Source organism: Nansenia antarctica (genome assembly GCF_963989245.1).
Source record: "Nansenia antarctica genome assembly, chromosome: 16".
Classification (NCBI taxonomy): domain Eukaryota; kingdom Metazoa; phylum Chordata; class Actinopteri; order Argentiniformes; family Microstomatidae; genus Nansenia; species Nansenia antarctica.
Genome location: NC_137686.1, coordinates 26,392,491 through 26,404,990, shown reverse-complemented (window position 1 = coordinate 26,404,990; position 12,500 = coordinate 26,392,491). Strand labels below are relative to the sequence as shown.

Genomic DNA, 12,500 nt, shown 5'->3' with positions numbered 1-12,500 from the left:
CCTCCTCCGCCTCCTTCACCTCCGCTCCCTCCAAGCCCCCCCCCCCCGGCGGTCCCTCCTCCTCCACCTCCGCCCCCGTCCCCTACGCCTACACCTTCGCCATCATGAAGCCTTCCTCCTCCCCCTCCGTCTGCGCGCCTCCCCCCCCCCTCCTCCATCACCGCCACGCCCCGGAAGACCCCCCTCCTCCTCTCGGCCTGGACCGGAGGGGCCGCTTCTCCGACCGCGACCCCCTCCTCTTCGCGGCGTCGCCCCCTGACCCGCCCCCCAGCTCCGAGGAGGGCTCCCTCCCCGAGCTGGCCACTACCGCCGGCCTCCCCCTGTCCCAGCCCCAACCCCAGTCCCTGCCCCAAGCGGACAGCGGGCGCGGCTCCGAGACGGACGTCTGCGAGAGGGAGGGCTCCAGCCCCGTAGACCCGTCGGCTCCGGGAGTCCCCCCTCCAGAGCTCCAGGGAGGGGGAGGAGGAGGAGGAGGGGGGGACGACGACCAGCTGGCCCTGGGGGACCTGGAGGGGTCGAGCTGGGCCACGGCGGTGGCTCTGGCCTGGCTGGAGCACCGGTGCGCGGGGTTCTTCATGGAGTGGGAGCTGGTGGCGGCCAAGGCGGACTTCTGGCTGCGGTGCCAGGAGGAGATGCCGGAGGGCGTGGACCTGGCCGGGCTGAAGGGGGCGGCCCGCCAGCTGTTCCTGCTGCTGCGTCACTGGGACGAGAACATCCAGCTGAACATGCTCTGCTACAACCCCAATAACATGTGAGGAGACACACACACACTGAGGAGTCGCTTCTGGGCGGGGGGTATTCAGAAGTCGCTAAAAGGAAAATCCAGGGTTATTTTTCGATAAATCCTGCGAGATTTAGTCAAAATCCAGCCTTAATTTTGGTAAGTCTCGTGAGACGTAAACCAAAATAAGCCTGGATTTTCCGTTACTGAGGTTGTTGGAATACCCCCCTGGTGTGTAGCTTTGTCATAACGGGGCAACAAACTGACAAACCCACCGATTTCCCCTTGTGTGTCACTGTTGACAGTTTTTAATGAAATGAATAGCCTGGCGAGCGCGCTAGGTTGTTCAATGAATGCTTCTTTTATCGTTTTAACCGCCAAAAAATTAATCTCTTCAATCACCTTTTATGGCAGTTGACAACCAATGCCTTGACGTGAGAAAGTAAGACCTTTTCAATGATAAGGATTATGCCTGACTCGACATACCCACAAAGTGGCCTTTCTAAGTACACCGTATGCAACCACAATAATGCCTTGACCATCCTGGGGGGGGTTTTCCATCAATGTCGCTAATGGAAAATCTAGGCTTATTTTTGATAAATCTTGCGAGATTTATTAAAAAAAAAAAAAATCCAGCCTTATTTTTGCTAAATCTCACGAGATCTACCTGGATTTTCCTTTAGCGACGTTGATGGAACACCCCCCTGAATGCTTTCACTTCTTCTGATTCTAGTTCTTTATCGCCTCACTGCTCTTGTCTTCTCTGAACGCCATAGTAGCTGGGTAGGACTGTCTGTGTCACCTGTAATCGTTTGTGTGAAGAAATTGCTGTCAATCAGAATTGTGAACGAATGACGAATGTAATTCATGCTTCTTGACACAGAGAAGCATTTTATTTTTCATCTTTATCGACAAAATAAAACACGTCTCCAATCGACTTGTCGTCGGGTGTAAACACAAACAGCCATGCAAATGAAACAAACAAACGAACACCAGCAAACAAATCTGGGCACTATGGTAAACATCCACTAAAAGCAGCTCGTTAAAAAAGTTCACACTTTCGTTTGAATCAGTCTACTGCACACGCTACAGCCAAATACTTTTCACAGACAGAACGGCCATCCACACTGTCAAAACTATAAGAAAGAAACAAACAAAATTTAAAAAAAAATACGATCATGATTGTCAACAGCTTATTTCTGAATGCTCACAAAAAATGATATCTGAATGTATACATGTCATAATGTATTCATGTACATGTCATAATGCATTGTAAGCCTGCTACACCGTGTCCTACTGTTCCCAGTGTGGGATGGCAAATGCTTAAAGCGGAGGACGGATTTACCTAAAACGTCATTGGTAATTACAAGTTCCTGTTATGATATGACATGAACGACAGACACTGTAAATATATAACGCATCTTTACACTCAGTAAATGGTCCGGTATGAGGACACCAAACCGCTAGGAGGAAGACCTGCTGTTAGAGTACATCATCATCATCATCATCATCATCATCAGTGTACTCTTATTGTCCATCACAGTGGTTTTCAAACCTCTCCTCGGGGACCCCCAGCCGCTCCACATATTTGATCTGTTCCACCTCCAGCACACCTGATTCAACTAATCAAGTTCAAATCATAATTACTTTGTACTTGATTAGTCAAGAGTCAAGAGTCAAGAGTCACTTTATTGTCCCCATCACTGGGAAATTTGTATTGGGCTTACACCCCACAGCAGCCTAGTTGAATCAGGTGTGTGCTGGTGGTGGTGGAACAGATCAACTATGTGGAGTGGCTGGGGGTCCCCGAGGAGAGGTTTGAGGACCACTTGTCTATCAGACCAGTAACGCACGAGCAAAAAAAAGGTAGTTTTTAACATTCACAAAAAAATAAACATATCAAAAGACAGAAATCCTTCCTTAAGAATAAAGATAAAGATGTCTATCAACGCCACAGCAAAACATCCACCATTCCTCCTCACCCACAGACCCTCTCACATTTTATTTATTCGTTTATTTATCAAATCCTGAAACCTGAGAATCGTAATTGTTTCCAGCGTCCGTCCGTCCCCCCCACACAACCACATGGGACTGTTTCTCCTTCCAAACACACCCCATCTGTCTCTCTCTGCTCCTACCCTCCTCTTAGCATACTGGACGTTAGCATGTAGCTAAAGGTGTGAGGTGGGGGGGGTAGTGGCATCAAATAGCTGGTTTAAGACAAACCACCCCAGTAACATAACAACCCCCCCCCCCCCCCCCAATGAGGTGAGGCGAGGGGTGAGAACCAGGAGAGCCAGTCACAGGTTAGGAGGAGGCTGAACAGAGCCCGCTACAGGAGGGTCTCGCTGGGCTGCAGTTTCACTGGCTCTTGGCCTTCTCTGGTGCCTCCCCCTGGGGTGGCTGGTCTGGGGCGGGGGCCGGGGCCGGGGCCGGGGCGGGGGCGAGCCACAGGGAGAGGAGGAGGAGGAGGTGGCACACGTGGAGGGCGGCAGAGCTGTAGTCGGTGGAGGGGTAGGTGTTCCACGACAGCTCAACCAGACCCAGGATCAGAAGCCTGAGGAGGAGAAGGAGAAGAAGAAGTGGAAGAAGAAATGTGTCATTGTTTTTCTTTTATTCACCATATCAAGTATCCCACTGATCATATGGATGTCATGACACAGTCTGTTCCTGCCATATACAGCTTTAACACTAGAACAGCCATAAAACATTTTTTTTATATCTTTGCATTCGATAACATTTCAGGACCCTCCTTTCATGACCTTTCCTAGATATGTGCGTTCTACCACCCAGTATCCTTACATTTGCAAATTCACGTCAGGATAAGCTAGTATAAAGATATTTAGCATTTCTTTCTGTGTTGGAGGCAGGCTAATTTACAAGGCGGCCAACTAGTGGTCGTTGTGTGTAAGTAGCAGCTTCCCATTGTAAAGACTATGGTCATTTGACCCCCGAGGCGGCGGCTCTTATAGTAGTATAATAAAGGCACGTCTGTTCTAGTGTTAACTCACCAACTGCCAAAGGGAACATTCCGGAACATTCACCACCGAGAGGTGGCCAACTGTTTTAGGTGGTATTCTACCTAGCAACTATCCTTTGATTGGCTACAAAATGAAGCGTCAAATGACCCCCACCCACGGCTACCCACGGTTACCTGAGCAGGTGAGCCAGCGTCTTGCCGCCGCCGCTCCAGAGCAGGAAGGGCAGCGTGTGGAAGTACCAGACGTAGAACTGGTAGTGCAGCGAGCGGCTGAAGCACATCCCGATGAAGTTGGAGGTGAACAGGATCAGGGCCGTCTGTGATCGGCTGTTAAGGTCTGGCCACTGGGTCACGGCTGCGGGAGCTGCTTGGAATTGGAACGTTGGGCTCAAAGCTCGACTGACACCCTGTTACTTACTGTACGTAGTGGACAACTTATTATTCTTTTATTTATTATTATTATTATTATTATTTTAAAGGTTGTTTCTTTTCTGAGTGGGGCAGTTCCACTCATATTTGTAGCATTTGATTGGATAGAGATAATGAAGATAAGACAGAAAAGGAGTAAGGAGAGGAGGGCGTGTCAGCAGGGCATGGTCCGGATTCGAACCCATGCCGACATGGGCGTATGTGTGCACTGTAGACCACGGTGCTAAACCACTGGACCACCCCAGGCCACATTATTATTATTATTATTATTATTATTATTATACAAATAGGGAGTTATTTGAAACACATCCTTTATTTTAACCACCTAGGAACGTCTTGTGTGGCATATGAAAATGTAGCAACTGGGTATAGATAGGCATGAATGCTCAATTATCGTAGAAGGGTTAGGGGTTAACGTCGGAGAGTGAAGGATATGATCCGAGGTGACTTTCTGAGCAGGGAGGGTTCTCTGGCCCGGCTCCTTCAGCAGCTGCAGGACGCTCTGGCCAGGCCTGGGAGGACGAGACAGACAGCTTGTGTGACACGACAGAGAACACTGGGGCGTTGTTGATGTACGCGAGTCATCGTTCTGTAGACATTATTAACAACATGTCCCCTGAGGGTAGAGAGAGATCATTTCTCTGGACAAACACTTCACACATTATTTCTACCCAAAAAAGGCTCTTTCAAATCGCGATCTCATCTCCCAGAATAATAATAACAATGTAATGTTAGCTAGCTACCTCTAAACATGGATTTGGCTGGGCATAAATTAATTAATTTGAGGTGGTAAACACAGTCTGGCGTATCTTATCTGTCTGGTTAACTTATCTGTGTCCTTCTGAGTTTCTCTCCAGAGCCAGAGACAGATGTCTGTAGTGTAGCGTCTGAGAAGCGGCGAACAAGCAACGCCAGCCTCCTCCTCTCTCGACCGACTACCCCTAGTATAGGGGTCTAATACATTGTTAGATGACTAAATCTAAATCTAAGTGTCTCTGTAGGACAATCTACTCTGTATACTGCAAGTATATCTAGATTTTTCGTGCGGAGAAGCGGCGAAAACAAGCAACGCCAGCGTCCGGCATTTTTTTGAATGAATACCCCCCCTAACCCTAACCCTACCCCCCCCCCCCCCCCCCCCCCCCCCCTCTCCCCAGAGCCTCCCAGGTCCCCCTCACCTCTTCCAGCGGCGCAGGGCGAACAGCAGCAGGGTGAGCAGGTGCGCTGCCAGCAGCGCCAGGTGGAAGTGGCGGCTCAGGAACAGCCACTCAGGCAGGAAGCGCCAGTTCACCGTCCACTTGAACAGGAACTGGCGGCCCAGGTCGAAGGCTTGGCTCAGGTAGCCGGCCGGGTTCTCCATCAGGAAGGGCAGGCCCAGCAACAGCTGTGATTGGACGAGAGGGAGAGGGAGGGAGGGGGAGGGAGAGAGAGGGAGAGGGAGGGGGGGAGGGAGAGGGAGGGAGAGGGAGGGGAGGGAGAGGGAGGGGGGGGGGGAGAGGGAGGAGGGGGAGAGGGAGAGGGAGGGGGGGGGGAGAGGGAGGGGGGGGGAGGGAGAGGGAGAGGGGGGGAGGGAGAGGGAGAGGGAGGGAGGGAGAGGGAGAGAGGAGAGGGAGGGGGCGGGGAGAGGGAGAGGGAGGGGGGGGGGAGAGGGAGGGGGGGAGGGAGAGGGAGAGGGAGGGGGGAGAGGGAGGGGGGGGGGAGGGAGAGGGAGAGAGGTAAGGGGAAACGTAGGTGGAGCTTGTCGATAGTGTGGTGATAAATGCCACTGAATTGTGTTTACTGTCCCGAACAAATACAGAATTTGCATTCACCTAATGACTTGGGACATTGAAGACATTAGCAACATAAAAAAAAACAACATCAGGATCAAATTCATCATCACGACAGTGTTGTGCGATATTCAGTATTTTTCGACGTTGTATGTAGCACTTTGAGCTGCATTCTTATGTATGAAAGGAGCTATATACAGTATATCTCAAAAGTGAGTACACCCTTTAGATTTTTGCAAATATTCTGTTATATCCTTTCAGGGGATAACATTATCCTACTGAAACTTTGATATAACTTAAAGTAGTCAGTGTGCTGCTTGAATAACAGTATAGATTTATTGTCCTTTGAGAATTACTCAGTACACAGCTGTTAATGTCTAAACAGCTGGCAACAAAAGTGAGTACACCCCATAGTGAACATGTCCTAATTGTGCCCAATGATGTTGTTTTCCCGCCCTGGTGTCATGTGACTCGTTAGTGTTACAAGGATTCAGGTGTAAATGATAAGCAGGGCTGTTAAATTTGGTGTTTTGGGCACAATTCTCTCTGAATGCTGGACAACATGGTGCCTCATGGCAAGGAACTCTCTGAGCGGCTGAAAAAAAGGATTATTGCGCTTCACAAAGATGGCCTTGGCTATAAGATTGCCAACACCCTGAAAATGAGTTGCAGCACAGTGGCTAAGATCATACAGCGGTTTTCCAGGACAGGTTCCACTCGGAACAGGCCTCGCCAGGGTCGACCAAAGAAGTTGAGTCCACGTGCTCAGCGTCATATCCAGAGGTTGGTTTCCAAAAATAGACGTGCGAGTGCTTCCAGCATTGCTGCAGAGGTTGCAGAAGTGGGATGTCAGCCTGTCAGTGCCCAGACCATACGCCGCACACTGCATCAAATCGGTTTGTATGGCCGTCGCCCCAGACAGAAGCCTCTTCTGAAACCGATGCATAAGAAAGCCCGCAAACAGTTTGCTGAAGACAATGAATCCAAGAACATGAGTTACTGGAACCATGTCCTGTGGTCTGATGAGACCAAAATAAACCTGTTTGGGTCAGATGGTGTCCGGCGTGTGTGGCGGCACCCTGGTGAGGAGTACCAAGACAAATGTGTTGTGCCTACAGTCAAGCATGGTGGTGGCAGCATCATGGTCTGGGGCTGCATGAGTGCTGCCGGCACTGGGGAGCTGCATTTCATTGAGGGACACATGAATTCCAATATATACTGTGACATCCCGCAGCAGAGCATGATCCCCTCTCTTTGGAAACTGGGCCGTTTTTTAGGGCAGTTTTCCAACATGATAATGACCCTAAACACACCTCCAAGATGACAACGGCCTTTCTGAAGAAGCTGAAGGTTAAGGTGATGGACTGGCCAAGTATGTCTCCAGACCTAAACCCAATTGAGCACATGTGGGGCATCCTCAAGAGTAGAGGAGTGGAAGAAGATTCCAGAAGCAACCTGTGCAGCTCCGGTGAATTCCATGCCCAGGAGGGTTAAAGCAGTGCTAGATAACAATGGTGGTCACACAAAATATTGACACTTTGGGCACAATTTAGACATGTTCACTATGGGGTGTACTCACTTTTGTTGCCAGCTGTTTAGACATTAACAGCTGTGTACTGAGTAATTTTCAATGGACAATACATCTATACTGTTATTCAAGCAGCACACTGACTACTTTAAGTTATATCAAAGTTTCATTAAGATAGTGTTATCCCCTGAAAGGATATGACAGAATATTTGCAAAAATCTAAAGGGTGTACTCACTTTTGAGATATACTGTAAATAAAGCTTATTATTATTATGATGTTGTACCTGGATAGCTGCACACAGAGAGAGTTTGGGGATGGTCCTGATCAGGCCAAACTCAGATATGAGGAGGAAGAGGAGGCCAGGTGCGAAGAGGAGCACGTTCATCTTCACAGACACTGCTAAACTGTCAAAAAGAGAGGGAGACAGAGTTGTCATAACAACCACATGATAAGGTAGTCACTTGTCACCACAACACAGACCTAAATATTAGATAGGAGGGGCCAGAGACAAACATTCGGTGAACAAATACAATGTATGATACATCATACACATATAAAAAGTCTCTATTTTAGGTTTTAGTTGGGGGAAAAAAAAGAAGGTCGTTAGAATGATAAGGTTCTATCGCCATTTTTGTCAAAATTGAGTTTTTTTACATAATCTGATCCATTAGGCGTTTATTAATGCCTGTGTTTTTTTTTTGGTTTTTAAATGTTGACATTTTTGAGTTAGTAATTCATAAAATACAAAGGTTCCATCTCACAAAACATAATGGAATGTAAAAACATTTGACGCTCAATATCTCTGAACTGCCCTAAATGGAGATTCTAGAACCTTAGCTCACGATATACATATACATTTAAAAAGTCTCTATTTTGGGTTTTAGTTGGGGGGGGGGGGGGAAGAAGGTCTTTCTGTCAAGCATTTGTTCCCAAATGTGCCCTGACTGAACTAGGCTACATTGAAGAGAACGTGGCAAGGCGTATGTATGCTGCGGGGCTGTATGCTAGGCTAGGCTAGGCTAGGCTCAGCATAGGCCAGGGCTCATGCTTGCCTGTAGAGCGCACATCCCAGCGACCAGCGGCCGTCCAGGAAGAGGTTAACAGCCCCGAAGAGGAGCATCATGGCCACGGGATCGTTGAAGAGCCGCAGCACGAAGATGGAGTGGATCCGGTAGGACGCGCAACACACGAAGAAGAACACGTACGGGGGAACCTGGCGAACACAGCAAAAACTAAGTGTTTATAGTTTGATATATATATGTTACAGTACATGTGGGAAAACTAGGGTTAGGGTTAGGTGACTTGGTACATGCTGGCATGTCTAACCCTAACCTTAACCCTACCCAGGGTTCCCACACTTTTTCACCAATGATTTTCCAAAACTTTTCCATAACTTTTCCATAATATTTTACCTAATTTCCATGACTTAGTTTATAGAGCGCAATAATGAGCCTCAGCAGTGTAGCAAAAATGTAGCATGGTTAATGTAAGGGAAGTTGTGTCTATCCAACATTACCACCTATCCTGGGGCATTGCGCAATGGCGTTGGAGTCTATGGCACCCATACAGGTGCAGTGCAATAAATTAGAATATCGTGGAAAATGACTTGGATTCTGTGCCTCTCCGCTCTTCCTCCAGCCCCGACCAAATGAACATACTTTTCAGAAGGCCGACATTTCTGTATTACATTTTTTGTTTTATCATTCTAATTTTTCTGAGATACTGACAGACAACTTACAGCTCATTCGTTTTCATGAGCTGTAAGCCATAATCATCACAATTACAAGAAATAAAGGCTTGCAATATGTCACTTTGTGTGTAATGAATCTATAGCCTATTATATGAGTTTCACTTTTTGAATTGAATTACTGGAATAAATTTACTTTTCTTTTTTACTTACATGCTTTTCCATGATATTCTAATTTATTGAGCTGTACCTGTATTCTTGTATTCAATTATGCATTGAAGTGAATGTAGCATTTATCAACAAACAACAACAAATAACCAAATGCTACAGTATTTACATGCTCAAGAAAGCAAAAACATTGAAGAGGTAACAGATGGCATTTCATATATTCAAGACAATCAGATATTCAACAATTACAAATAATTGTTCACTTCAGTAGCTCACATGTCAATCAATCAATATCATATATCAATAAAATAGAATAAATTACAGTCTGGTAGAAGAGCAACCAATGCCTCATACAGCATTAGGCTACACAACAATCTGAGACTAAAACCTGGAACATGGAATCTGGAACCGCACGTATACTAACAAGGGCTAGGCTACTGTAGGCTGTAATGAACAGGAAAAACCACCATGGCCTACCATGACAAATCACTCAACATAACAGTATAAAACATAAGTGGAATGCGACAGATATACTTGCTTTAGTTTTAACAATGTGTATGCACATACAATGACTACCGAGTGTCTCCTGCTTTCGTTGCTGTTTGGTACTAAACTGTGTCTACTCACTCTTCATTTCTTTTAGTTTCTCATCGATTTGCTTTTCAATGTCCAGAAGACTTGCTTTCTTTTCTTTGGCTGAACGGCGCAGGCTGTTAGACTTTGCAATGAAGGTTAGTTTGCTAGTGGTCTCTGCCTTGTTTGCATATTCATCTGCAGCTTTCTCCAGGGCGTTGGCATCATTACCTCCGTTATTAAGTTATTATACAACAGTGTTCGTTCCATGTCGCCGGCGACATGCTCGGTGAACATATTTTAAACACAATGTATATTTCCAAAACTTTTCCAAAACAGTTAAGTTAATTCCATAACTTTTCCAGACTGGAAAATAGTTTTTCAAATTCCATAACTTTTCCAGGAATTTCATGACCTTGGGAACCCTGCCCTACCCCTAGCACCCTAGCACCTAACCCTAACCCTAGTTTTCCCACATGTACCGTATTCCCACATGTACCGTAACATATATAAATATAAGTGATATATTTGTCATGACGCAGGCAATGTGACGACGCACACTGGTTTGACCAGTTGTTCTCAAACCTCTCCTCAGCCGCTCCACATATTTGATCTGTTCCACCACCACCAGCAGCACACCTGATTCAACTGCTGGTGGTGGAACAGATCAAATATGTGGAGCGGCCGGGGGTCCCCGAGGAGAGGCTTGAGAACCACTGTGGTTAGAGTAACTTTAACTACGAGAAAGAAGTGCATGTACAAAAGCCCTGTACAGTGCACCACACCAGCACGAACACACGTGACGCAAGAAATGATGCATGGTGACCAGCATCAGGTGTGTTAGTGCCGTGATAGTACAAACGCTTCCAGGGACTGGTGTTGGTCACCCCTAAATCGATGTACTACTTTTTTTGTTGTTGTTCAGTTAGCGTTAGAATTAAAACAAGGCAAGGCAGTGGAAAGTTGAAAATGAAATGTTGAAAATGTCTTGTATTGTGATTATCTATAACATGACTTGCATTGTCTCTATACATAGACCCTATGGCCCTTTTAATGGCTTAAAAATATGCATTTTTACATCTGGACTGATAAATGTTATTTTATAAAAATGTAACAGCCCAGATTTTTTACAAAATTCCCTTAGAAATGAGCCAACAGGGGCACAATTTGTGCCCCCTAGAAAAACAAAACAAAGCATTTCCTACACTGGAAAGAACACATTATGACTTATAATTACTATCCAAGTAGACGTTAGCGTACCTTTTTGGTGCGGTTGTATATCCGAAACACCAGCAGCAGAGTGAGCAAGTAGAAGACAGCGAACAGGTACTGGGCCAAGCGGATGTTGAGCCCGTGGTTAGTGATGTAGTACAAAGCGGTGAAGATGTACACAAACCCAGCCGGGTACCTGGAAGGAGAGGGAGGGAAGTGCAATGGGAGGACTTCTTCTGAGTGAGCGCCTACATTTGGTCATGCCTCTCTCTCTCTCTCTCACACACCCTCTCTCTCACGCACACGCACACGCACACGCACACGCACACTCACACTCACACTCACACACTCACACTCACACGCACACGCACACGCACACACTAAACTTACACCAGGGGGCCGGTGTCTCCTTTGAGCTGGGTGTAGTCATAGGTCCCGTTGATGACGCCCTCCACCTCATCCATATAAGCCTTCCAGTCGATCTCCGTGTCTGCAAGGAGAGAGGAGTGATTCACCAATCAAAGACTTGACCGGTGGCGATGACTTCCAACATTGCGCAAAAAGTTGTTTATGTGATTGTTGTTCATGTGATTGTTAATTAATACTACTAGACAGGAATGCATGATCTAACTTCTTCCGTACAGCATGCATGCATGCATGATCTAACTTCTTCCGTTCAGCATGCATGCATGCTATGCAACAATGCTCCAAGTCATTCCCGGGCTGAAGGGATGGACGAGATCGTTCAGCAGCAGCTGTGACTTCACTCTCTGACAGGTGGCATTGCGTTGGGGGCAGGCGGCTTTAGCCCCAGCCAGCTACTTACATGCGACTTTTTGGATGACCCAAATGTTGATCCCGACCTCCAGGAACCACAGAACCGCCGCGACCAGCACCGTGTACTCCGGCTGGAACAGGACCAGGTGCTTGTCCTGCCACAGGGTGCGGAGCGACCCCCATATTTTGGAGGGTGGGCCGGCGGGGGCAGGGGCACCAGGGGGAGACCTCTTCTTCTTTCCACCTCCTGCCATGTTGTCAGCGCAGCGACGTAAGAGGCCGTGGCGTTCCAGCGTGTTGGTGCTGGAGGTGTGTGTTTGTACCCCCGTCACGTGATACAGGAGAAAAAACTTTCGTCCAATCATGCATTAGAAGAAGAAGAAAAAAAACGAAACAAAACCAAGAAAAAAAAGTAATCTGTGATATTTGTGTTATACTATTCTGTGTATCGTTGTGTATTATGTTCTCTTTGAATAAAATACTTTGTTTAAAAAATAATAATAATATAAAAAACGTAAGAGGCCGTCACGTTCCAGCGTGTCGACTGGAGGTGTGTGTTTGTACCCCCGTCACATGATCCAGGAAAAAAAACTTCCGTCCAATCGTGCATTGGCAATGGCTGTTCAGGAAAAAAAATAAAAACGAAACAAAACCC

General features: G+C 47.0%; 2 protein-coding genes across 2 annotated transcripts in view; one reads left to right on the top strand and one right to left on the bottom strand.

Moving 5' to 3' along the window:
- Positions 1-1,520, top strand: part of vwa5b2 (von Willebrand factor A domain containing 5B2) — a 30,021-nt gene extending 28,501 nt beyond the window's left edge. Inside the window, 1 exon segment of the mRNA XM_080546263.1 lies at positions 1-1,520. This exon segment is cut by the window's left edge and continues 172 nt beyond it. Within this exon segment, the coding sequence (XP_080402389.1) occupies positions 1-755 (755 nt within the window). The 3' untranslated portion in view covers positions 756-1,520.
- Positions 1,521-2,549: 1,029 nt separating this feature from the next.
- alg3 (ALG3 alpha-1,3- mannosyltransferase) lies at positions 2,550-12,099 on the bottom strand (the record flags this gene model as incomplete). The annotated part of the gene is made up of 9 exons (XM_080547110.1): positions 2,550-3,278; positions 3,876-4,018; positions 4,564-4,642; positions 5,309-5,514; positions 7,712-7,832; positions 8,481-8,641; positions 11,117-11,264; positions 11,459-11,558; positions 11,895-12,099. The coding sequence occupies 9 exons, from the start codon at positions 12,097-12,099 to the stop codon at positions 3,083-3,085; spliced, it is 1,359 nt and encodes a 452-aa protein (XP_080403236.1). The 3' UTR covers positions 2,550-3,082.
- Between the last annotated feature and the right edge of the window lie 401 nt (positions 12,100-12,500).